The 27427-nt window shown below is 45.7% G+C and overlaps 1 protein-coding gene across 1 annotated transcript in view; it reads left to right on the top strand.

Moving 5' to 3' along the window:
• The window catches only part of RAB15 (RAB15, member RAS oncogene family), a 424110-nt gene that overhangs the window by 378219 nt on the left and 18464 nt on the right, over window positions 1–27427 (top strand). The window contains exon 3 of the mRNA XM_029598894.1: window positions 20894–20954. Within this exon, the coding sequence (XP_029454754.1) occupies window positions 20894–20954 (61 nt within the window). The remainder of the gene's footprint in view (window positions 1–20893; window positions 20955–27427) is intronic.

A 27427-nucleotide genomic window follows, 5' to 3' on the forward strand; every position in this document is an offset into this window, starting at 1 on the left:
GGGTTAGGCCCTGAATGCTGGAATTTCTTGGCTGCTTCTAAGACTTTCATCTGTGTTTAGTGCTGCTGTCAGCTCATCTAAGCAGGTATTCTGCAGCCAGCTGTAGTCTGTTAACTTAAATTAGTTCACAGCCAGCCCAGAGCCTTATGGTGGAAATGTGCTTGCTGCTAATCTTGCTGTAGCTCAAGTTTTTTCATCTTTCTGTGATTGTACCTGTGGTTGGGATTTGTAACTTCTTCATGTAACTATATTGACTTGTATTTTGAACGATGCGGTCCAGAGCAGTCTGAACTCATTACATTAGTTCTTAGTCTGCTTAATTGAGTAAGAAAGTGATACCCCATGTATCATGTCTATACTCAAACGGGGCGCTAACTGCTTCTGTCATAGTGAAGTGCCTATAAACCTGAAGGAAGAAATAAGTGATACCCCTGACGCAGATTTGGTTATTCAAAACACGCATGTCGGGACATTTTTGGGGTTAAGAAAAGTGGCATGCAACAGCTGTGGAAGCATGGATTACTGAAAAGATAAGTAATGCATAAAAACAACAATTTTATTTGCAAAACAAAAAAAAAAAAAAAAAGGAATGATCATGAAACTAGGACCTATGATTAAATAAAAAGCAATGAAGGTGAAAAACTGGTAGTGATTACTGCTTATTATGATGGTCCATTAATACATATTATATGTATATCTTTACTATAGTTTGTATATTTTGAGTGGTTGGTCCAATTTTTCAAGCCACTGTTTATTTGATATACTTAATTTATAACAGCTGGAGAGGAGCACCCTGTCCACAGAGTGGTCTGGTCAGCCTTTCCAGCAGATTGATAGGCCGGGCAGACTTCATGCCTGTCCGGCCAGGATAATATGGAGACAGGCTCGTGCATGCAAGCCTGGCCGGCACCAGGCAGGGGGGGGAGGGGAGCCTCGGGGTGACCAGCAGGTCAAACGGGCTCCTCGTGTTCCCCGCTGCATTCTGATTGGTGGTTCCTTTGAACCACACTGGGGGTGGGAGCTGATTGGCTCCTGAAGCGTTCAGTTGGGAGGGGGAGGTGGAGCTGGTAGAGAGACTACCCAATTCCTCGGGGGTCGGTCTCTCTTCCCAGCCATGCTCCTGGCGCTGCATCCCACCCGCCCGCCCTTGTTGATTTTGGCTGTATTGGGGGCGTTATTGTTGTCGCGGCTTCACTGGGGGATAGTGGGTAGCCCGAGCCGACTGGGGGGGTTGTGCTTTGGTAACTGCTGGCTGGCCTGATGGGGGGCAGGTCAGTGGTCCCTAGCCAAACAACTGGGCGCAGTTGTGGCTGGTACGGCTCCTTGCTGGACTGTGGCGGGGGTCAATTTTTTCGGCTCCTTGCTTGATAGCGGCGGGAGTCGTGTGGGACATGTATAATTGGGTGCTTCATACAGACTGGTATAGCCTGGGTTTGCACAAGTGGCAGGCTGGGATAGCCTGGGTTGCCCATCTTGCTGACTGCGGCAGATGGGTACTTATGGGGGATTAAGATTATATGTATATGGCTCGGGATCCGGGGTGTTTAATAAAGCTGCGGCCTATTGACTCCCAAATCAGTGTTGTGTATTTTGTGGTTGTAAAAGGGCGGGCTTGGGCAGAAGTGTCAGTCCTGGCTGCCCATATTATACTTCACCTCACAGGTCCATTACTAGTTGCTTGATCATCACTGATAAGACCCCTAACAATAGGGATATGCAGGCAAAAAGTTTTCGTTGCGTACGTGATACGTATTCGTGGGGGGTCAATTCCGTTTCATGCGGAAGTATGGAGAATTCAATAAGTTGTCGATCTGTAAATACGTTACTACGGCGAGTTAAATTATTGTCCCAGCTAAAATTAAAATTAACTACAACTCCCCACCCTCCTGACCCCCCCAAGACTTACCAAAACTCCCTGGTGGTCCAGTGGGGAGTCAGGAAGCCATCGCTGCACTCGTTTGCCGGTTTCATCATGGCGCCGATAGCCTGTGTCACAGGGGCTACCGGTGCCATTGGTCAGTCCCTATCACATGGTCACCGGCGCCATCTTGTGCTCCTACCATGTGACAGGGGCTGACCAATGGCACCGGTAGCCCCTGTGACATAGTATGGGCAAAGGCTATCGGCGCCATTTTGAGTCCTGGCGTCGGACGGCAGGTCGCTCTGGGACCCCCGTTGGACCCACAGGGACTTTTGGCCAGCTTGGGGGGGGCCTCCTGACCCCCACAAGACTTGGCAAAAGTCCAGCGGGGGTCCAGGAGCGACCTCCTTGCACGCCGGCCGTCCGATCCCAATACTCAAAATGGCGCCGATCGCCTTTGCCCTCACTATGACACACATAGTGAGGGCAAAGGCGATCGGCGCCATTTTGAGACTCAAAATCGCCGTCCGATGCCAATACTCAAAATGGCGCCGATCGCCTTTGCCCTCACTATGACGGCGATCGGCGCCATTTTGAGTATTGGCATCGGATGGCGATTTTGAGTCTCAAAATGGCGCCGATCGCCTTTGCCCTCACTATGACGGTGATCGGCGCCATTTTGAGACTCAAAATCGCCGTCCGATGCCAATACTCAAAATATCGCCGTCATAGTGAGGGCAAAGGCGATCGGCGCCGGTGACCATGTGATAGGGACTGACCAATGGCACCGGTAGCCCCTGTGACACAGGCTATCGGCGCCGTGATGAAACCGGCAAACGAATGCAGCAATGGCTTCCTGACGCCCCGCTGGACCACCAGGGAGTTTTGGTAAGTCTTGGGGGGGTCAGAAGGGTGGGGGGTTTAAATTTTTATTTAGGAGGCCGAATAAAACAGAAATCTGTTTAATACGTGGGGAGTCGCGATGCGTTTCGCCTCCCCACGTATTTAAAAGATAGCAAAAAATAAGTTGCGGATTACAAATACGTGGAAAACGGATGCACACCTCTACCTAACAGCCCATGTATATGTAATACTCCTAAACAGGGGTTACATAAAGGTAGTCACCTGGGTATTTTGTAGATCCAAGAATTCAACCTGCTCCTTTCAAGTTTCCTAGGAAGGAATAATCAGTATAGGACAAAGAAAATCAGGGTCAGTGCAAGGGTATTAGGTGCCCTAGGCAAAACTTCAACCATGCACTACCCTCCCCCATCAGTGATGTACTGAGGGTTTCTGGCACCCAGGGGCCAATATTTTCATTTATGGCCACTCCCCTGCCCCACCCTGGTCCTTTTGTAGCAATACTTAAAGTCAAAGAAAATCACAAAAAGAGAAATACAAACATTTTTATTTGAATTTTTCTATTTTCTTCCTGAGTCTTCACGTGTCCCTATGATCTCATTATATCATGCTGCCTACCCACCCCCATTCAGAGGGGATATGTTCATGTATGGAGGACTGCACTGCCACACAGCATGTTTAGTGGGTGGCAGCGGCAAAGGCTACATTGACTGTGAGAGCCATTTAGGGAAATGAGGTCCTGTTTTTGGCTAGCTGCTGGAGGGTGAAAGCAGCAGCACGGCTGAAAGTTAAGGGTAGCGAGCTGCTGCATAAAAGGGAGTCAGGGATAGTGGAGGGGGCAGACAAAATGGCAGAGGAAGGCTCAGCAGAGAAACATCAGCTCACAGAGAGGCCGGTTCAGTAAAGTGCGCTGGGCCATGTGCATTGTTCAACACACGTTTGGCCACGTGTTTTAGAGGGGCATCTATTACCCCTTATACTGCAAGGGATTTAGTGCCTCAAATACATGTGCTCATCACATGCAAATACTTGTAGATGAGCCTATTATTCATTCACCTGGGATTCAAAAAGTGAAATGTGCGGCCAATAGGGATGTGAATCGTTTTTTGACAATTTAAAATATCGTCCGATATATTTTAAATCGTCAAAAATCGTTAGAGCCGCGATACAATAACAATTCCCCCGAATTATCGTCAAAAAATCGTAAATCGGGGGAAGGGGGAGGGGAAGGGGGAGGGCGGGAAAACCAGCACACTAAAACAACCCTAAAACCCACCCAACCCTTTAAAATAAATCCCCCACCCTCCCGAACCGCCGTACGGCAACACGATTCGGCGTATGGCCGGCGCCATTTTCCATACGGAAAAACGATTTGCGTGCAGGAAGTCGTTCCCGGACCCCCGCTGGACTTTTGGCAAGTCTTGTGGGGGTCAGGAGGCCCCTCCAAGCTGGCCAAAAGTCCCTGGGGGTCCAGCGGGGGTCCGGGAGCGATCTCCTACGTTCCTGCCGTCGGGGGACAAAAAAACAAAATGGCGCCGGCGCTACCTTTGCCCATGACAGGTCAAAGGTAGCGCCGGCGCCATTTCTACAACGCACAAGAGGTCCGAGAGTAAAAGATCACACCGGGACCCTTCCTCTGGACCCCAGGTAATTTAAGGCATTTTGGGGGGTTCGGGAGGGTGGGGGATTTATTTTAAAGGGTCGGGTGGGTTTTAGGGTTGTTTTAGTGTGCCGGTTTTCCCGCCCTCCCCCTTCCCCTCCCCCCCACTGGACCCCAGGTAATTTAAGGCATTTTGGGGGGGTTCGGGAGGGTGGGGGATTTATTTTAAAGGGTCGGGGTGGGTTTTAGGGATGTTTTAGTGTGCCGGTTTTCGATTTACACGATTTACACGATTTACACGATATTTAAAAAACCCAAACTGCGACGATCCGATTCCCTCCCCCTTCCAGCCGAAATCAATCGTTAAGACGATCGATCACACGATTCACATCTCTAGCGGCCAATACGCTCCAAACCTAGTAAACACCAAGCTGTCTTCCCCCCATAACTACATGGTATATTCCTGTCCAAGTATTAGTAGGGGCTAATAGGTTCCTTACATGCACATATTTGCATTTGTACATAGATTCCAAAAGAAATACCTTCATCAGGATCCTCTTGGACACCCTGCTGTCCTGACATTTTGTTATGTATAGGAAACCAAACACAAACGTTATTAGGAACACACACACACACACACATAGATCAATCTCATAAGTGTTCTTTCTTTTGAAAAGAAGTCTAAAAAGTCTGAATCCAGAAAATTATTTTTTTCTTTTGGATCACAGTATTACTTTCTCTCCTCTTTCTCTTTACCTTCTATTCTCCTCATTCTTAGGAACACCTTCTTCCATGCCAGTCTGGTGGCTTAGAGGCTATGCTGTGCATTGCCATGCAGAAGATCCCTGGTTTGATTTCCAAGTAAGATCTTCTGCTTCCTGGATCAGCTGGGGATGTGGATTCTGTAGAACAGTATTGAGAGGCCCTGGAAGAGGTTATTGCTCAAGGGTGATACCTAGTGGCTAGAATCAGGGCTCATGATTACAAGGTTCCAGAAGGAGCTCTGGTACATGGGCCCTGGTCCTGACCATCACTATAAGGACTAGAGTAGGTACATTTTGGGTGGCAGGTGGAGGAGAAACAGGTGAAAAAAAATCTATAGGTAGTTGTGAATGAAGGCTCATGGCACCAGGATTCCGGCCCTGGTTCTGATTGAGCTAGAGGCTTAAAGGAGGAAGAGTAAACTGTTGGGTAACCTTTCCTTTCTTCTTGGCATCACTTACAAATAAGGCCTTAATTCCTCTGGCCAAGGGAGAACAGAATATATTGCTTGGCAAAAATAATTTAGTCAATCATTTGGAAACTAAGCTGCTTGGTGACTAAGTTGGGAAATTTGTATACTCTAGATGAAGTTTGAAGAATAGTAGATAACAATCATTACGTTTTGTAATACCTCTTTGTAAAGAAGTTCATTGATTCCTCTTGGCATAAGTAAAGCCTTTACTCACTAACGGTATCTCCCTACCCTTGATAAACAGGTCTGAGTGACGCAGAAGTAGAATAGGATTTATGGACCTTTGTGTGGAAATTATCTTTGATTTATTTCTGCATTTATTGTTCCTCTAATCATAGTTTCCTGTTGATTGTAGATGATTCATAGATTTATTATGAAATCATTGTAACTGTTCCCTTACCAAAGGATGAATATACAGTTTTTCACACTAGGACATAAGAAAATTGCCATGACGCTTGTCCTAATTGAGTCTAACTTTTTTCTCTCATTTTGCTTAAGGTTTTGCTTTGAAGTTCTTTTCTTGCTGAAACTGTTATGAATCCGAAGGTGCACCCCTGTTCCGAGGTAGAGTTAGCTCTACCTAAAAGGAAATAATCCCCTTAGGTCTCTACCGTCGAAGGGCAAGGCCAAATGCTGTAACTGTAGAATGAAGACTTCGCCCTGGAAGCTCGAGATCCCCCCGGAGAAGCCCTTAGGGACCCGGCCGCTGGGACTTAGGAGACTCCCTTGAAGACTGAAGAAAGGTCTAGATGCAGGCGCCTCCCGCGGGTCGTGGGTTCCAGACGCTGGCGCCTCCAGCTGGTCTTAGTAGTCTTGAGGACGGAGTCACAGAATAGTCCAAAGCTGGTCTGAGGGTTCAGTACACAAGAAGGGTCGAAGTCCAGGCCAGGATCAAAACAGGAGAAGGGTCTGAAGCCAGTCCAGGAGAAGTCAGGAGAAGGGTCGCAAGTCGTACCAGGATCAAGCCAGAGAAACACGAATGCCAGTCCAGAAGTCAGAAGCCAAGAGTCAATCCACAGAGCAGGGAAGCAGAGCGGGACGAAGAACCAGGAACAAGAAGCTCTGAGCCAAACTCAGCCAGGAACCTTGATACCAAGGCAAGGTCTGGGGATCAGACCTTGCCTTAAATGCAGGAAGTCGAGGGAGGAGTCTCAGGAGGAGCCATGACAATTTCCTGTCATGGCTCCTTTAAATTTCCTCTTCAGCTGCACGTACGGCTCTAGTATAGGCAGAGGGGGAGGAGTCAGCCTGGCCGAGGGAACCATGCGGCCAGGCTAGCAGCGATCATGGCCGTGAAAACCAACATAGGAGCGGCTGCCTGCCACAGAGGCGCCTCGGGACCGCCCGACCCCTCGGGTAAGGTCTGCATTGCCGCGGCCACTGACCCGACCCTGGTCGTGGCCAGCAGCCATGACACCCGGCCCCGGACCATCGCGGAGGCCCACTTTGGCCAGCAGTCCTAACAGTACCCCCTCCTTTAGGCCTCCCCCTAGAAGGCTTGGGCTTTCCAGGGTGTTCAGCGTGAAAGTTCGTGAGAAGAGACTTGTCCAGTATATTCTTAGCAGGCTCCCAAGAATTCTCCTCAGGTCCGAATCCTTCCCACGATAGAACATACTCCCATGTTTTGCCTCTTTTCTGGACGTCCAGAACCTCTTGTACCTGGTATATGATCTCATCCTCAGCCCTATGTTGTGGTACTTTGGGAGTTTTCCAGGAAGGCCAAGTGAGGATCACCGGTTTCAGGAGGGACACATGGAATGAGTTGTGAATTCTCAATGTGGCAGGCAATCGGAGTTGGTAGGTCACCGGACCTAATTGTCGCAGTACCGAGAACAGTCCAATGTAGCGAGGGACCAATCTCATAGAAGGAACCCGCAACCGGATGTGCCGGGTGCTGAGCCACACTTTTCCCCTGGACGGAACTGGGGAGCCTGTCATCGATGTTGGTCGGCAAATCTCTTAGAGGAGTGAGCTGCTTTATGTAACATCTGTTGAGTATGGGCCCAAAGCTGTTTCAGCTGAACCACCATCAGCTGAGCTGCAGGCGAAGGAACAGGCAGTGGTACGGGCAGGGGTGGCCTGGGCTGACGACCAAAGACAATCTGAAAAGGAGATGCTCCCTTTGAGGTGCCGGCATGCGAATTGTGCGAGAATTCAGCCCAGGAAAGAAGGGACGCCCAATCATCCTGTCGAGAGTTGACATAAAGCCGTAGAAACTGTTTCAACGTACGATTTGTACGTTCCGCCTGACCATTAGCCTGAGGATGGAACGCTGTGGTAAAATCCAGAGAAATATGGAACTTCTTGCAGAGGTTGAGCCAGTATCGAGCCGTGAACTGAGGACCACGGTCTGAGGTGATGTGCTGAGGCAGTCCATGAAGGCGGAAAATGTGAAGCATGAATAATTGAGCCAGCCGTGGAGCAGACGGGAGGGAGGGCAGTGGGATAAAGTGGGCCATTTTTGAAAAGTGGTCTACCACTACCCAAATCACAGTGTTGCCTTCAGATGGTGGTAGTTCCACAATAAAGTCTGTGGAGATATGTGTCCATGGTTTTGTGGGTCCTGGTAATGGTTGTAAAAGGCCCCAAGTTTTCCCTGTAGGAATTTTATGTTGAGCGCAAGTTGGGCAGGAGTCAACATAAGCTCGTATATCCTTACGCATCTCAGGCCACCAATAATATTGTTGGAGGAGTTTTTGAGTACGTTCTCGTCCAGGATGACCCGCTAACTGGGAATCGTGACCCCAAGCCAATACTTTATTACAGTGTCTTTTAGGCACCACTGTTTTACCCAGTGGAACCGTGAATGTAGCAGAGAGAATAATGTGAGTCGGGTCAATGATATGCTGTACGGGCTCTTCAGTATCGTCGATGGAGAAGGATCTGGATAAGGCGTCAGCCTTAATGTTCTTATCGGCTGGTCTGTAGCATAGTTCAAAATTAAAATGTGTGAAAAAGAGGGCCCAACGAGCCTGGCGGGGGTTCAAACGTTGAGCTTGCTGAAGGTATGTCAAGTTTTTATGGTCTGTGAAGACTGTTATGCAATGTTGTTCTCCCTCCAACCACTGCCGCCACTCCTCAAATGCCAGCTTAATGGCGAGAAGCTCCATATCCCCGATGGAGTAATTGCTTTCTGCCGGAGAAAATTTCTTGGAGAAATATGAGCAAGGATGAGATGTTCCCGATGCGTTGGTTTGACTTAAGACTGCTCCAACTCCTTCTGCTGATGCATCCACTTCTACAATAAATGGAAGTCTAGGATCAGGATGTTGAAGACACGGTTGTTGCATGAAAGAGTTCTTGAGTGCTTGAAAGGCTTCTTCAGCCTCCATGGGCCAAGCCTTGATGTTTGCCCCCTTATGAGTCAGGGCAATGAGAGGTGCAGCTAGTTTAGAAAAGTTCTGAATAAAACTACGATAGTAGTTTGCAAACCCAAGAAAGCGTTGAACTGCACGTAGTCCTTTAGGCTGTGGCCATTCTTTGATACATTTCAACTTGGAGGGGTCCATTTGAAAACCCTATTTAGCGATAATATACCCCAGGAAGGGTAATGATTCTCTTTCAAAAGTGCATTTTTCAAGCTTGGCATATAGTTTGTTTTCTCTTAGTCGTTATAAAACCTGAACGACATGTTGCCGGTGTGATTGAAGATTGGGAGAAAATATTAGAATGTCGTCTAAATAGACCACTACGCAGACGTAAAGTAGATCTCAAAATATTTCATTAATGAGGTGTTGGAAATCTGCAGGATCATTGGTCAATCCGAATGGTATAACGAGATATTCATAATGGCCATCTCTAGTATTAAAAGCCGTCTTCCATTCATCTCCTTCACGAATCCTGATTAGGTTATATGCTCCTCTGAGATCTAATTTAGAGAATACCTGGGCTCCTTGTAAACAATCAAAGAGTTCAGCAATTAGAGGTAATGGGTAGCGGTCCTTTATGGTAATGGCAATAAGTCCACGGAAATCGATACATGGACACAGAGTCCCATCTTTCTTTCCCACGAAGAAGAAACCGGCTCCGGCTGGAGATGTAGATCGTCGAATGAACCCCTTCTGTAGATTCTCTTGAATGTATTGGGACATGGCGTGGGTCTCCATGGCGGATAATGGGTAAACCTTACCCTGAGGTGGAGTCGCTCCTGGAACCAGATTAATGGCACTGTCAAACTCTCGATGTGGAGGCAAGGTGTCAGCGGCTGTTTTGGAGAACATATCCGCAAACTGACCATACTGAAACAGCAATCCCTCAAGAAGAGTAGTACAGATATAACTGTCTGCGGATGTCGTTCCTTTAAGGCAGGTTTCTTGGCATGCTGAACCCCAGTGAAGAAGCTTTAAAGATGTCCAGTCGAACTGAGGGTTATGATGTTGTAACCAGGGAATGTCCAAAATCACAGGATGTATTGCTCTCTGAATGATGTAAAATGAGATCTTTTCCGAATGATTGGGTTCAATGTGACAAACCAGTGGAACAGTTTGGTGCGTTATTCTCCCCGGCAGAGGATCTCCGTGGATGGAAGATAGAATCAATGGCCTAGGGCAAAGGCGAAGAGGGATGTGTAGTTATTCCACTACATCTTGGAGGATGAAGCTCCCTCCTGTCCCCGAGTCTACTAGTGCCATCGTAGAAAATCAGAGACCTCCAAGAATCAAGGAGACCTGTAGTATGAGTGGGGGAGCTGGAGAAGTGATGCCTAGGGTTACTCCCCCGCATGAGCCTAGGCTTGGAGGTTTTCTGGACGTGTTGGGCAACAAGTTCTGAGATGACCCGCTCCTCCGCAATACAGACAGAGTCCCTCTCGGCGGCGTCTTTGTCGTTTCTCCGGAGAAAGTGGGCCACGTCCTAATTGCATAGGTTCTGCAACAGTCTCTTCGGTAGTGGGTGTAGTTCGTAGAACGGAAGTAACCGGACAAGAGAAGGAAGTAACCGTCATGGACCTTCTTGTGTTAGATCCCTCGCGGGCTCTTTCTTGAAGTCGGCAATCGATCTGGGTTACCAAGTCCACAATAGTATCTAATGATCGAGGTAACTCTCAGGCTGCCATCTTGTCTTTTATTCTGGGAGACTGGCCCTCCAAATATATAGACCATAGACAATTCTCCTCCCAGTGAAGTTCAGATGCCAGCGTTCTAAATTCAATAGTATAGTCCGCCAATGGTTGACTTCCTTGCCGAAGTTGTAGACGTTTAGAGCCAGCGACCACCTGTTTCCCTTTGTCGTCAAATATTGCTTGAAACAGTTCCAAAAACGTCAGAAGATCCTGTAGGACTGGATCCGACCGTCGGCAAAAAGGAGAAGCCCAGGCCAGAGCTTTACCCTCTAACAGAGACAGGATATATGTAGTCTTCGTAAGGTCATCCGGGATCAAAGAGGCTTGAAGATGAAAGTGCATGCTGCACTGGTCGAGGAATCCTTGAAACAGGTGAGGATCACCGGCGTAGCATGGAGGAATAGGTAACAGAATCGTATTCCGGGTATTACTTGGTATTACCAATGGTACTGGTGGGGGAAATGCCCGAGCAGCCGTCATCGAATCAAGACGTGCGTTGAGTCGTTCCAAAGAAGATGCCATGGACTCCAGTATATGTTGCTGCTCCTTGACCTTCTGGGCTAGTCCTAGAATGGCTTGTCGAGCTGAGGCCTCTGCCGGGTCCATGGCCTTGGTATTCTGTTATGAATCCGAAGGTGGACCCCCGTTCCGAGATAGAGTCAGCGCTACCTAAAAGGAAATAATCCCCTTAGGTCTCTACCGTCGAAGGGCAAGGCCAAATGCTGTAACTGTAGAATGAAGACTTCGCCCTGGAAGCTCGAGATCCCCCCAGGAGAAGCCCTTAGGGACCCGGCTGCTGGGACTTAGGAGACTCCCTTGAAGACTAAAGAAAGGTCTGGATGCAGGCGCCTCCTGCGGGTCGTGGGTTCCAGACGGCTGGCGCCTCCAGCAGGTCGTAGTAGTCTTGAGGATGGAGTCACAGAATATTCCAAAGCCGGTCCGAGGGTTCGGTACACAAGAAGGGTCGAAGTCCAGGCCAGGATCAAAACAGGAGAAGGGTCTGAAGCCAGTCCAGGAGAAGTCAGGAGAAGGGTCGTAAGCCGTACCAGGATCAAGCCAGAGAAACACGAATGCCAGTCCAGAAGTCAGAAGCCAAGAGTCAATCCACAGAGCAGGGAAGCAGAGTGGGACGAAGAACCAGGAACAAGAAGCTCTGAGCCAAACTCAGCCAGGAACCTTGATACCAAGGCAAGGTCTGGGGATCAGACCTTGCCTTAAATGCAGGAAGTCGAGGGAGGAGTCTCAGGAGGAGCCATGACAATTTCCTGTCATGGCTCCTTTAAATTTCCTCTTCAGCCGCACGCGCGGCTCTAGTATAGGCAGAGGCAGAGGGGGAGGAGTCAGCCTGGCCGAGGGAACCTTGCGGCCGGGCTAGCAGCGATCGTGGTCGTGAAGACCAACATAGAAGCGGCTGCCTGATTTATTTGTATTTTATATTTATTTATGATGTAACTTGCAGAGAACTTTTTGTACATTAATGAGTAACAGTTCTAATTAATAAATAAATTTATTACATAAACTATAGCCCTTTCAAATGGTGTCACCAGATGCTCCCATGCATTTTATGGGACCTGCCTTTTACCAGTGCGTGTATGGCTTTAAACGTTTTTTAAAATAATTTTAAAGCCCTCAAGTGTTTGTGTTAGAGCCCTAGAGGTCTTTGATCTGTGAGTCTATAGGTGGGAGCCTAGGAGTTTACATCTCTCCTTGGGATTTCTTGTAACACCATGGAAGATTCCAGTTGCCCGGCTATCTCTTAAGATGGCCATTCTCTGAGCCTTAAGAGGAAGATGTGAGCCAAAAGCCCTCCCCTGGAAGTAGTTTGTAGACTCTCTCCCATGAAGACTACAGGCATCAGTGACAAATGTAAATGTTCATCCTGCCTTAGGTGAATGTAATTGAAAACAGCAGGTAATAAATAAATACCTGATTTCTCTGAGTCCATTGATTATAATGTCTTTTAGTCCATTGATTATAATGTCTTTTAGAAATCATTCTATTTCAAACGAATAGGATTTGTTTAATTTGTGGGACCCCTTCAATTTGTTTCAGGGCCCCATGAAATAAACAAATTGGCCCCTATTTGCTTCATTTTTCTATTTCATTTTAAACTAATGCACATCCCTAGTGGCAAATCCAGGTCCCAAGTATAGGCCAAGATCCCAAAAAGTAGATAGATTCCATGCAGCTTATGCCCAGGGATAAGCAGTGGCTTTCCCCAAGTCTACTTGCTTAATAACAGTTTATGGACTTTTCCTCCAAGAACTTGACCAAACCTTTTATAAATCCAGATATGCTAACTGCCTTCACCACATCCTCTGGCAGTGAGTTCCAGAGCTTGATTGTATGTTGAGTGAAAAAATATTTTCTCCAGTTTGTTTTAAAACTGCTACTTAGTACTTTTTGAAAAAGTAAACAAACAATTTGCACACCACTCATAAATTTATATATCTTTATCATATCTCCCGTCAGCCATCTTGTCTCCAAGTTGAAGAGCCCTAGTCTCTTTAGTGTTTCCTCCTTGAAGAACCATTACATCCCACATTATCATTTTGGACACTCTTCTCTTTATCATTTATTTTAGATTTATATTCTACTTTTCACAGGTTGGGGCAGATGCTGTGGAAACTTCACTGGCAGTGATAAGGTAAGACCCCCTTATCGCTGCCAGTAGCACCTTTCATGATGGTGCTATTGGGTGTGAAAGCCAGCAGCCATAACACCACAGTGGTGCAATCACTGCCAGCTTTCACAGGCCCACCCCCTGCCACCACACAATTCACAAAGCCCTGCAATTTTAGAAAATCCAGGCCTAAGTTTGTATCTGAGGCAACAGAGAGTAAGGTGACTTGCCAAGGTCACAAGGAGCAACAGCAGGACTTGAACGCTGGTCTCCTGGTTTGTAGTCTACTGCTCTAACCACTAGGCTACTCCTCCATGCCACTCTTTTCTGGTTCTGCTATAATCTTTTTAGAGATGCAGTGACTGAAATTGCATACAGTACTCTAGGTGTGATCACACCAAGGAGCGATACAGTCATCATAAGTATTATGATATTCCCTTTTTATTCCTTTTCTAATAATTCCTAACATTCTATTTCCTTTTTTGACCACCACCACACACTCAGGTTGATGCAGTACCGTGCGCTGGTTGCAGTGCCGAGATCAATGAGCAATTGGATGTGCGTCCATAACCCCTGATGCAAAACGAGGGTTAGCACGTGCAAAATACGCATCCAATCACATGTGTAGGTAATAGCGCTATCACATGTAAATTAGGGATGTGAATCGTGTGCCCGATCGTCTTAACGATCGGGTTCGGCTGGAGGAAGAAAAAAATCCGATCGGTGGAGATGTTAATCGGAATCGGTTCTGATTCACATCGTTATTTTTTTTTAGTGAGGCCCGACCCTTTAAAATTGAACCCTTACCTTCCCCCACCCTCCCGAACCCCCCCAAAACTTTTACGAGTACCTGGTTGTCCAGTGGGGCATGAGGACCGATCTCCCGCTCTCGGGCCTTCGGTGCCATTTTGGCTGCCACTCAAAAATGGGTTGGGTGTTTTGTTTTTTTTTATCGGGCTATCGGCGCCATTTTTGAGTGGCAGCCAAAATGGCGCCGAAGGCCCGATAGCGGAAGATCGGTCCCCTCGCCCCCACTGGACAACCAGGTACTCGTAAAAAGTTTTGGGGGGGTTCGGGAGGGTGGGGGAAGGTAAGAGATTAGTTTTATAGGGTCGGGGTGGGTTTAGGGGTTGTTTTGATGTGCTGGTTTTCCCACCCTCCCCCCAAATAACTCCCGTTAGTGGACACTAATGGGAGTAACGATTTTTCACGATAAATCGGGAAAATTTCTACTGTATCGTGCATTCTAATGATTTTTGACAATTTAAAAAATATCAGATGATTTTTTTAAATCGTCAAAAAACGATTCACATCCTTAATGTAAATGCATGTTGAAGAGGCTATGATCTATTCCCACCAATGCAAAAATAAATGTGCGCCTGACGCGCACATTTTTACTCACCAAAATTAATGCCTGCCCTGAGCGGGCGTTAATTTTGGAGAAACCCAAAAAGTGTACCGAAAAGCCAGCTTTTCTGTGCTTCCTCTGACTTAATATCATGGCAATATTAAGTCGGAGGAACTAAAAAATTAGAAATGCCCCTCAAAAAAAAAAGTTTTAAAAAAGTGCCGGAGGTCAGATTAGGAAAAGGGACGCTCAATTAATGAGCGTCCCTTTTCCTAACCTGTGGCTGTGAAGAGGTTAGGAAAATGGACATTTTAAAATTGAATGTCCATTTTCCTAACTGACTGACAGCCACCTCTCCTGAGTGCCCGCTGCCGAGGAGATGTTAGGGGCGCACAAATTCCTCTAGCATCTCCTTTTTACCATGGCACCTGATTTAAATATTAAATTGGGCACCCAGGAGAGGTGATTGGGTGTGCGTTAAGACAGCGGGCGCTCAATCAAGAGTGCCCGTTTAACGCACACTTATATTGCATCGGCCTGACTGAGCCTAGGATTTCAATGTATTGTCCTTGATGATGATGTCTTGATCCCTTTATTGGGTGGGGATTCCTAATATGGAACCTAACATCATGCAACTACAGTTTGGATTGTTTTTTCCTATGTGCATTGTTTTGCACTTGTCCACATTCAATTTCAAGGAGTAGAAAGGGAGGGATGCTTAGAGGGTAAGACTGGAGAGAGAGACTGGGGGTGGGGGATAGAGAGAGAGAGAAAAAGAAAGAGAATGGGAAGTGAGAGAAGCTGCTCCTACCCGCTCCACATCCCGGGAGATTTTTATTAACACAATCTGCCTCAGGCGACTCCTCCTCCTACCAGCAGGCGAGGATCATGATAGGTGAGGAAGGATGACTGGGCCAGGTCAGGGAGAGGGTACAATTTGTTCTTTTCCCTAAAGCTGGCCCTGACAGGAGCCTCGTAATTCTGGCCCAAGAACAAAAAGCACATGTGCATACTGCTGTGTGGCAAGAAGGAAAACGAAATGGTTGATTTATTGTGATGACTAATTCTTTCAGGTTAAGTCGTGAGTTAGAGTCACCCTGGAGAATGAATTGTGTGGCGTAACTGTCGGTCTTGATTGTGCACCCAGGCATTCTGTAGAAAAACAAACTGTCTGCATTATGCCAGCTTTCAGTGAGAACTGTTCCATCTCCAAACAGACTGGCAATGTTTGCAATTTATACAAATACAAAAATTGTCTCCTACCCATGACCCCTCGTCATTGAATAGCGCATGCAAATGGATTTCAGAAGTAGACCACATGTAGGTTTTACAGGGTTGGTTCAAAAACATTAAGATATGAAGAATAGAAAAATGAAGAGCTCACAATAAGTTTGCCTGCCTTTCAAGCATTTAATTCTTTCCCGGACTGAGAGATCTATAAACATAGGGGGCAATTTTCAGAAGGCTGCTGTACAGCGAAATAGCTAGATTTAGGCGAAGTTTCAGCTTGCAACAGCTGCTGCTGTTTTTCGTTTTGCTTTTATTGAATTTTGTCACAAGTAGATGGACAACTTATAGCAGTAAGAAAGGAGAACCACAGGGATGGCCTTGCCTAAAATGGTTCTTTTCATTAACGAAAGTGCAACTTAAATTTTAGCGACCTGTGCATGCACTGAGAAAATGGCTGGTGCCCAGCGGGCTCTTGGTTTCCTGTTTCTTCTTTCCTAGCCTTTGTGCCCTTGACCACAATATGGGTATTTTTGAGATGATAAGCATTACGTATTGGAATGTATCTTGCTGCGGCTTTAGTTGTGACCGTACGCTGACCTGTAGTAGAAGATGCCACACAGTAAAATTCTATTTCATTGTATTAAATTGTTTCTGAGGAACTTTCTTCATCTTTCCCAGAAAGTAAAAAGTATCTCCCAGAAGAACTCCATCTATAATAAGAAACATGATGCTACTGGGTGTTGCTGTGTGCTAATATCTGGGGCTGGTATTAAGATAAAAGGCTTGAAAATGCCAGCTTTCAAATGATGGAGTCATGTTGCCTTGATATTCAAATACCAAATTAATGTCATAGCAATGCCAGCCTATGTCACTATTTACCACACAACAGTTTCCAGATCCAACCAGTTTCAATATTTGGTATATTTTGGGACATCTCCATTTTTATTGTCAATTTTCTTGATTAAAGTGGTCGCCATGTTGGTCTTTATAAATATGTGGCAATAAATGTCAAGAAACAAGTTGCTGGTGAAGTACTCTAATACTTCTGAGGCCTTTATTAAAAAAACCAGATGAATTGATTAGGTATCCAGATATTCAATGGCACTTATCTCCTGAATTGCCCCTGAATATATCCAGCTAACGTTGGCTAGCTAGCATCCAATATCAAAACTGAGCAACTAAAGTTAAACCACGTTCTGGGAATGCCCCCAGTGCTGGCTCTTTTTATCCAGCTGAATGTTACATGTGCAATGATTTGCCTAGACAAAATTTAGCTGATCAAATTTAGAGAAAGTGGAGTTGGATGGGGAACTGAAACAGCAAGATTTATCCAACTAACTCCCGAAGAGGCTGATGAAAAAGGTGTGCTAAGCCTAGTGCACCTTTTCACTCACATTTTAGCATGTGTTTTTGAACATTAACCTATACTCACAATTTAGTAATGTTTTTAGAGCTCACCTCCATGCTAATCCCATTTAAATGAAAAGATTAGATATTGCACCTCACTGCAGGGAGGTGCATTAAACCCCTGAACACTCAGCTCACATTTCTTTAGCATTTGAAATTTAACTCCAGCGTGGTTCTGGACTTGGAGTTCCTGGGTCTGAGGGTCCTTGATTCAGGTCTTCTGAGTCCATCGCACCCTTGAATCCCAGGTCTGGGACCATGCTAACATATCAACATAGACTAACACTAGCCCCAGAAATGTGAATTCACTTTTATTCTATCTCTGACCCAGGAGTTAAATTTCTAACCCTAAACAAGAAATAGATTAAGCACTGGTGTACCCAAGTCCAGGACAAAAAAAGCCCCTAATCCTCCCACTTACTCCCACCTACCGTCCTACCCACTTCCCTAACCCCTAACCCCCTCCAGTACTTGCTTATCCTGTAGAATACTGCCTCCTCCTATCTTCCCTGTCAGCCATTTAAAAAATGGCAGGAATTTAGCTGAAGTCAGTGACCGCAGCTGAATCTCCACTGACAGAGAAGACAAGAGGAGGAGGAGGAGGAGGAGGCATTCTACGGGGGGGGGGGGCTGTTGTAGGATGAATGGATCAGTAAGTAGGTGGTGGATAGAGGGGTGGCCGGGCGGGGAGTCCTGGGGCAGAGTTTCTTTGCCTCGGGAGTATTGGGCTGAACCAGAGAGCTTCCAGTTTTTAAAAGATAAAAACAGTAGTAAAGTTGGTGCACTTTTATAGTTTTATACTTTACTTCCATTTTGCAGATGCAAAAAGGTGCACTAATCTTAGTGCAACATTTTATTCTAGTATTAGGGAACATTTTTTACTGGCACAGTTTTTAAACTCACAACCCATTGGCATACAATTTGCTTACTGTTTTTTTTTACTCAAATTTTATTACATCAGACTCAAAGTTAACAACACAAATGAGCAGTATTTTGGCTGTTTACTGTACTTGGGTCTGCGGCTGTGAAAGTGTCAACACAGTGGAGACCTTGTGTATTTCATTTTGCTCAATAAAAATTATTTGAACATAAAACAACACAAACCTTTTGAATATTCGCCTGTATCTAGCTACCTTTCAAGAGTTACCTGCCATCAACAGGTAAAATAAGCTAAGGTCATATATGTGTGGGGACTTCCTGGAATGCAAGGGCATATAACAGTCCTCGGGGCCACTTATCTCGCTAGATCTCTGATTCTACCCTTCATCTACATAGTCTCTTGGCCACCAGGATGCCAGGGTTCTTCCAATGGGGAGGAGGACAAACCTCTGGGACCCTGGGCTCACGAGGGTGGGGACCCTTGAACAGTCTCTCAAGTTCTCCTCAGTCGCTCTCGCAAATGTACTTACTCTTTGATGTCTTGACATGTCTTTCAGTAGGCTTGAAAGAATCAGATTGCTCACTTGGAGTCATGTTAAAAAAATAAATATTTACTGCAACTCAGGAAAAATTGATCAAGTACAAATTACCAAATAAAAAACTTCAAGCTCTCTTAATACAAGAAAAACAAAAGTTCAAGTGCCTTGTCCTTCTCACTCCAACCATTGAATCACTTTTGGGTAGGTAGAAAATTGGTGGTAAAAAGTTTCCTTCCAACAAAAATGGGAAAACATCTCTTTATACTCAATTCTCTCTTCTGGGCAACTACACTCTCCCTATTCTATTCCCCAAGGGCAGGGGTGACTTCCCTTCCTAGCAGGGGGAAGGTCAATGAAAACCAATACTCTCTCCAATAAGGTCAAAAAAACTCCCTTCTCTTCAAGGACAGTCCCTTCGAGGTCCGTGATGGCATTAGTAAGAACAAAGCCCTTTTACCCTATGATGCAGGCTGTGAGGCCTACCAAGCCTGAATATCTGCTCCTCTCACTCTAAAAACCAAAACAACCACCACATCACTACACATGCTCAGCCCGCTTTATAGGCAAAGTTTGACCAATTTCAGCACTCTGGGTGAGGAAAACCTTAGGGATGGTGTAAAAAGTGCCAAGGTTCCCCCTAGAGCCAACCAAGGAAAATATAAGTAGTGAGGGAACAGAATCCCCTTACATACATTTTCTAATATTTTATTTATGTATTTATTTCAACAAACTTCTATTCCGCCACTTCCATATAAAATAGAGACCAGGGCAGATTACACATTCATAAAATACATAAAATGCACTTTAAACACATACATATTAAACATTATTAAAAGCTTCTTTAAAAAGGTAAAATTTAAGATCCTTCCTAAAATTTGTTTACTCTATTTGTTTTCACAGCTCTAATGGGAGCTACACCATTAATACCAAGGCCTTACACAGCATATGATACAATAAATAATCTTAAAACAGAACATTATCTAAAACTTAAAATAAAATATTTAGGGGTAAATTTTAAAAGATACGTGCGGGCGTCCATGTGCGTGCGCTACCCAGCGCGCACACATGGACACCCGATTTTATAACCTGCGTGCATGTTATAAAATCGGGGGTCGGCGTGTGCAAGGGGGTGCACACTAGTGCATCTTGCATGCGCCAACGCCCACGGCCTTCACCCATTCCCTCCCAGGCAGCTCCAGCCTCTGGCCCCACCCTGCCCTGCTCCCAGATCACCCCGCCCCCTCCCCACCCCTTTTTCAAAGCCCTGGGACTTAGACACGTCCCAGGGCTTTATGCTCATCGCCGGGCCTTTATAAAATAGGCCTGGTGCACGGAACCCCCCTATGCACGTAAATCCTATGGATTTACGTACGTAGGGCTTTGAAAATCCGGCCCTTAATGAATATAAACTGGTTTTCCATCATAATTGTCATTGTTTTATCTCAAACTTCATCATGAAAATTGTAGGTTAGATTACATCAGCATTTATTATGAAAGTCACAAAATCTACAATCTAAGTGGGTACCTAAGGCAATGGAAGGTGCACTGACTTGTCCAAGGTCCCAAGGAGTACCAACAGCAGGATCTGAACCTAGGTTTCTTAGCAGTCCATACTCAAAAGTGGTTTGTCATGCCCTCCTCTCAGCAGCTGAATTTTATCTGGGTAACTTTTTACCAGGATCAAACTTAGCAATGTAAAACGAGGAGGGACAAGGGGCATTCCAAGGATAAGGCTTAAATTTAGCATGCTAGCACCAACGTTGAGCGCCATTCAGCTAAATTTACACTGGAAAGGCTAGTCAGAGAAAACTGTGACCTAAAGTTAGTAAATTACCAAGATAACCTTAAGAAAGTATATTCAGCAGAAAGTTTACCAGAATATGTCCTGCTGAATTTCTCTCCTAAAATGACCTTGCTAAATTTCTGCTTCCCATGCTGCTGACTATGGCCCTTAGTTCCCAGTTCATGCGTTTAATTCCTATGCCACCCACTTTTTCCCATTTATGTATGTTTCTACAAGGCAAGTGTGTTGAAAATCTGTTTAAAATATTTGCCACATTTTTCGTTTAGATATTGCTTTGTAAGACTGACATAGCTCATGTTTTCTGCAAAATGTTTTCTAGATTGCAATAAGGTTTACTGCAGCTCTGTGATTTGACATTTCTGGGGAAAAAAAATCCTGCAATCTTTTGTGATATCTTTATGCATATATGCAAACGCTCAGTCATTCATTTTCTTGTTGTGTATTTCAGGGACACTGCAGGACAGGAAAGGTACCAAACTATAACAAAACAGTACTACAGAAGAGCCCAGGTAATGGAAAAAGTAAACTCATTTTTCTTGCTTCTCTATATGAGCAATACCACCATTTAACCCAAGCCCACTCTGAAAGGTTAGTCTAGTCCTGATTTTTTTTTTTTTTTTGAATGGGGGAGGGTTAACCTTGCTTTGTAAATCAAAGTTACAGATTGGAGTAGAAAGGTTTTTAATAAAAATAAGATTGGGTCAACCTGTCAAGGCAGACTTGGGTCATCTGGTAACAATGATCTTGAGACAGCCCCCACAATCAAATTCGCAAGTTAACAAACTGCCTTACAGTGTGTATTTCACCTGTGTTTTCATTGTAAAGAACTCTTTAACTTTATACCATTTGATTTCTATCAGATCTGTTTGCCTGCTGTTCCCTGCCAGTCCTGTGATTTCCATGGCATGCTCCAAGTCAATGTATGCAACTTAATGTAAACATTTCCATGTCCTGTATCTTCCACTTGGTCACATGCTCAAGGATAAATTTCTGTTGTGCACCACAACAGCCCATTGAATCAGACAATGTAGAAAATGGAAGCATTGCTACATTCATTTTTAGACTGACAACATTCTGGAAGGCCGACCGGACCCAGTGTCCGGTCGGACAGGATAATGTGGGCCCAGGCACACTCGGGGAGCGGGCCCCGGTCCACGGCAGCAGGAGGGGGGGGGGAAGGTGGTAGGAGCGCGGCGGTTAGGTCAGCATGAGGGCAGGGGGCGAGGGTAGGGGGTTGGAGCGGAGAAGCGTTAGCTCCGTATTAGGTGGGCGGGGATTGGAGGCGACGGGCGCGTTGCCATGGTGCTGGCCGGCGGGAATCCTGTGCAGGGGGTAGGGGGTTCTGCCGGAGTCGCGCGGCACAGGCAGAGGGATTGCGCAGAGGCTGCCCGACGGTCGTGCGGCCGATTTCTGCTTCCCTCCCACCCGCCCTTGTGGTTATTTGATTGTTAGATGGTGATTTCGCTTGTCGCAGCGGTTGGGGGGGATTTACGCGGATGGCCCGAGCCACGACAGTTTATATGTATTGGCTATTTGCTAAGATTGATTTCAGCGGTAAGTTGATGTTGGTTGACAACTGGGGGCTGTTGTCGGTTAATGGTTCCTTGCTGGAAAGCGGCGGGAGCCTCCTGGCCAGACTCCTTGCAGGTTAGCGGCAGGGGTCCACCCGGGTTGGCTCCTTGCAGGCAGGCGGCGGGGGTCTGAACCCGGTGTGGGAGTGCTGGAGCATCGAGCCGGGTGGCTGGTACTGACTATCCTGCCGGGGAGCAGCGGATGGCTGGGGGTTTGGATGCTGAAATTGTAATGTTAGTTCTTATTCTTAGGGCTCAGGCCTCTATGTTGTTAATAAAGCTGCGGCCTTATTTACCCAAGCTGTTGTTTGCTGTATTTATTGGAATGTAAAAGGGCGGTTGCGAACGAGTGACGTCCTGGATGCCCATATTATGCTTAAGATACTAGAGTCTTCTCGTACACTCTGTTCCAATTGCACAGAACACAGGATGGTAAAAGGAGACCTTTCACCTTGACATTAATGACAAGAATGAGTCAGTGCACACAAAGGTATTCTTGGCAAGCATGACGTGGTTACAAAGCAATAGAGAACTGCACGCAAAGAGTTAGACATAGATAGGTGCAAACATCTGTAAACAGTGAAATGCAAACCAATGTCCAAAAACTATTCTACCCTTAGAGTAATAGAATATGAATAGTGTGTAACCTTGTATTTACTGGTAGAAGGCCTGGTATACCTTTAAATTATCAGTGAGCTCACCATAATCCTCGAGGGTTTAACTCCAGATTAATCAGTGGACCCAGTAATACACATACTTAACACATACAATTGCGTCCCAGCCACCTACAGGTATTTATTTCAGGCACTTCAAAGATGATTATATGCAGGTGCTGTAGGCATTTCCCTGTCCCCAGAGGGCTTACAATCCAAGGGGGTCATTTTCTATTGTTTATCGCGTGTGATAGCTTGCCGGGGGCGGAGTCGGGGCAGCGAGGGGAGGAGTCGGGGCGGCGAGGAGGCGGACGTTGCAATGTCTTTGCTGGCGGCGATAAGGTAAGCACCATTATCATCGCCAGTAGCGCGCCCAATAGTGCCACCTTTCACGGTGGTGCTATTGGGTGCGAAAGTTGGCAGCAATAACATCGCGGTGGTGCGATGGCTGCCAGATTTCACAGGCCCGCCCCCCAACCCCTGTTTTCACTGGATTCACCATTCTGCGTTAGAATGGTGAATCCAGACCTAAGTTTGCACATGAGGCAATGGATACATGAATATGCATGAGAAATATTTGCATATACAGGAGCCAAATAAATCTCATGTATATTCATTAGGGATATCCTGAAAACCCGACTGGCTGGGGGAGTCATAGGACTGGTTTGAGCACCCCTGGGTTAAGAAACAGTAAGCATCACAGCAAATACCAGGAGTGGCCTGGTGGTTAAAGCAGTGAGTGAGTTTGAGCACCCCTGCCTTAACCTACAGTGGTTTTCAGCCATGAAATGTGCCCTCAGCCTTCTGAGGGTGACAGACACAAATGAAGCACACCGTGAGTTCTTCTGGGATGTGAAAGAGGTGCTCCTTCTATCCCTGGAGCACAGTGATGGGACCTGTGATTCAAGGGTTAGGGTTGAAACAAGAAAGAACCACAGTTTATTTGTAATCCACAGGTTTACTTGTGGCGTAGATGAATTTCTGTTTTTAAGTTGGTGATGAAAATCACTGTAGTGAATTTACTATTCGCCAGCTGGTACAAAGCCCAGTACCCAATGTCTTTTTTTCTGCGTGTATCTAAGAGTATTCATGCTCCCAAAGGGCCACCACACAGCGTCCTGATCTCCACTCCAAGAAGCATTTATCCTCTGCAAACAGCACCTCTGTCAGACTGCTGCAGCCTGACAGCAACTCTCAGCAGACATGGCAATCGCAGGGCAGCAGATAACAGCAGCAATCCAAAGTTTTGCAGAGCTAGTAAGTTGCAGCTGGTCTCATTCCAAGCCATTTACTTATCTCTCTCACTACCCAGCCTGAGAAATTTACTATGGAAATCCCTGCAGGGGACAGCAGACCTAGCGGGCATAGCCACAGTTAACACGTCTGCTGTTCTCCCTGTTTCTCTCTAATTGTTCCCAAAGTCCAGATAGATTTGAAATCATCCTCCTTTCAGCATTCTCATTGGTCAAATCCTCCCCTGCACTCCATTAGCTCCTAGAATTATGTAGTCTGAAGCATGGTGCAGTCACAGGATGCAATGGTAATCTGAGGCAGCCATGTTGTGGAGGTCTGAAGAAGTCTCAGAAGCAGTAATTTATGAATGTCCCAACTGCTTCTCTGTGACAGACAGAAAGAGCAAGGTAAGGGGGCACTATACATACATTTCTCAACGTGGCAGTTTCTTCCTGCTCCTTGGACTTCCAGTCATTTGGAACCAGGGCTGGGATCCTGGAACTATGAACCTTCATTTTGTAACTACTAGGGCTGTACACTGAAAAATAGTTTGTTTTATTTATTTTTCTGATTTCAGTTTCATTTTTTTGCTTAATTTGTTTTGCTCCTACACAACAGCATGTTGATTTTTTTTGGACAAGTGAAGGCAAGGACATGGCCCATTGTAGAGGTCAGAATTGATGATGTAAAGTCTTCCTAGTACTAAGCCATTAATGCTGCTGCTGACTCCTTATTTAGTGTCATTTAGCCAGAAAATTATACAGTATGCTTTACAATTATAGTTTGTTACAGCAAAATACAATTTTTGTTCAGTTTCAGTCAACTGTCAAATAATCCTGTTTTTTTCCAGGGCAAAAGGATAAATCCATGTAACATAGTGACACAGTAATGATGACAGTCCATCCAGTCTGCCCAGCAAGTTTCTTTCTTTTTTTTTTCCATTCATTTCTTTTTTGTTTTCCAAATGAAGATAAACTTTAATGTTCAAAAAGCATCAATAAAATAAATTTATACAAAACTAATCTCTTACATCAGAGATCTGAACAAGAACCAGCAAGTTTCTTATGGTAGTAACCGCCACTCCATGCAGGTTACCCCCAAGCCTTACATATTAACATAGCAACAGTTTTACTGGGAGGGGAATCTTCTTGAAAAATTCAGACAATGCTGCTTGACACGCTCTGCTTTTGGACTTACCGCAGAAGTAGTCCTGTGCTTTTTCCCTTATATCTGCGTAACAGTACCCCAGACCATAAAAGTTAGGGCCCAAGTTAATTGTCGTCTGAATCCAATTCCCATCCCCCGCCATCAAAAGTGGAAAGCGATGTTCCAGTTGCATCAAAAGCATCAAGGCTTATTGGTTAAGGGTAGTTATCCCCATGCATACTGTTAAGGGTTGTAACCACCACCGAGCAGGTTACCCCCATGCACCCTTTTCTTCATTTACGTCCTCTAGCCTTTAGGGATCCACAGTATTTATCTCATGCCCCATTGAATTCTTTGACTGGTTTTTTTTGTTCACCATCTCCTCTGGAAGGGCATTCCAGGCATCCAATACCCTCTCCAGGAAGAAATAGTTCCTGATGTTGGTTCTGAGTTGTCCCCCCTGAGTTTCATTTCATGACCCCCTAGTTCTGCTATTTCCTTTCCAATGGAAAAGGTTTGAAATTTGTGTATCATTAAAATCTTTCAGGTATCTGAAGGTCTGTATCATATCCCCCCTGCTCCTCCTCTCTTCCAAGGTGTACATATTCAGAACCTTCAGTCACTCCTCATCAGTCTTCTGATACAGACCCCAAACCATTTTGGTCACCCTTCTTTGGACTGCCTACATCCTGTCTCTTTCCTTATTGAAGTATGGGCTCTAGTACTGAATGCAGTACTCCAGATGAGGTCTCACCAAGGACCTGTACAAGGGCATCACTCACTACCTCCTTTTTTTTTTTTTTTTTTTACTGTTTATTCCTCTATGCAGCCCAGCATTCTTATTAGGGATGTGAATCGGGCTTCGGACGATTGAAAATATCATCGATATTTTCAAAATCGTCAGAAATCGGGGGCTCCCCCAACACGATAGGAAAACCCCACGATATTGTTCGTGGGGGTTCTCTTATCATTTTGGGGGAGGGCGGGAAAAACGGCACACAAAAATAACCCCTAAACCAACCCCGACCCTTTAAAACTAATCCCTTAGCTTCCCCCTCCCTTCTGACCCCCCAAAAAACTTTTTACAGGTACCTGGTGGTCCAGTGGCGGTCCCAGGAGCGATCTCCCGCTCCTGGGCCATCGGCTGCCACTAATCAAAATGGCGCCGATGGCCTTTGCCCTTACCATGTGACAGGGTATCCGTACCATTGGCCGGCCCCTGTCACATGGAGGGAGCACTGGATGGCTGGCGCCATCTTTAAAATTCCGGTTCCGATTCACATCTCTAATTCTTATGGCTTTAGCTATTGCCTTGTCATATTGGTTCGCTACCTTCAGATCACTAGACACTATTACCCCAAGATCCCTCTCCCAGTCTGTGCACATTAGTCTTTCACTGCCCATCACATTTAGCTCTTTTGGATTACCGCACAGATACATGACTCTGCACTTCTTGGCATTGAATCCCAGCTGTCAAATCCTCAATCAATCTTCAAGCTTTCTTAAATCACTTTTCATTTTCTCTACTCCTTCAGATATGTCCATTTTGTGATGATCTTAGTATCATCCGCTAATAGACAGATTTTACTTTCTTTCCCTTCCATAATGTTGCTCACAAAGATATTGAACAGAACTGGTCCCAAAACCGATCCCTATGGCACTGCACCTAACACCGTTCTTTCTTCAGAGTAGGTTCCATTTACCTTATATGCTGTCTCCTGTCAGTCAACTGGTTTGTAATCCATGCCACTATTGTGGCACCCACTCCCAAGCTTCTCATTTTGTTCACGACTCTCCTTTGCAGGTCCGTATCAAAAGCTTTACTCAAATCCAAGTAAATCACATCAAGCACTCTTCCCTGATCCAATTCTATAGTCACCTAATCAAAAAATGTCAATCAGATTTGTCTGATTGACATTCCCTCGGTGAATCTATGCTGCCCGTCGTCGAGCAACCCTCTGGATTGTAGATAGTTCACTATTCTTTCTTTCAGCAGAGTCTCCATTAATTTTCCCATCAGCGAAATGAGGCTAACCAGCCTGTAATTTACAGCCTCCTCTCTGCTACCACTCTTGTGAAGTAGGACCACCACCACTCTTCTCCAATCTGTGGTACCATTCCCATTTCCAGGGATCTATTGAACAGGTCTTTAGGCGAACCTGCCAGCACATCTCTGAGCTCCCTCAGTATCCTGGGATGTACCTCATCCAGCCCCATGACCTTGTCCACTTTCAGTTTTCCTAGCTTTTCCCATACATTCTCTTCTGTAAACAGAGTTTCATCTACTACAATCCCATCTACGGACTTGTCAACCAGTGATGCTCCATCTTCAGGGTCTTCTTTAGTGAATACATACTGAAATATTTGTTTAATATTTCT

This window comes from Rhinatrema bivittatum, chromosome 4 (assembly GCF_901001135.1).
Source record: "Rhinatrema bivittatum chromosome 4, aRhiBiv1.1, whole genome shotgun sequence".
Taxonomy (NCBI): Eukaryota; Metazoa; Chordata; class Amphibia; order Gymnophiona; family Rhinatrematidae; genus Rhinatrema; species Rhinatrema bivittatum.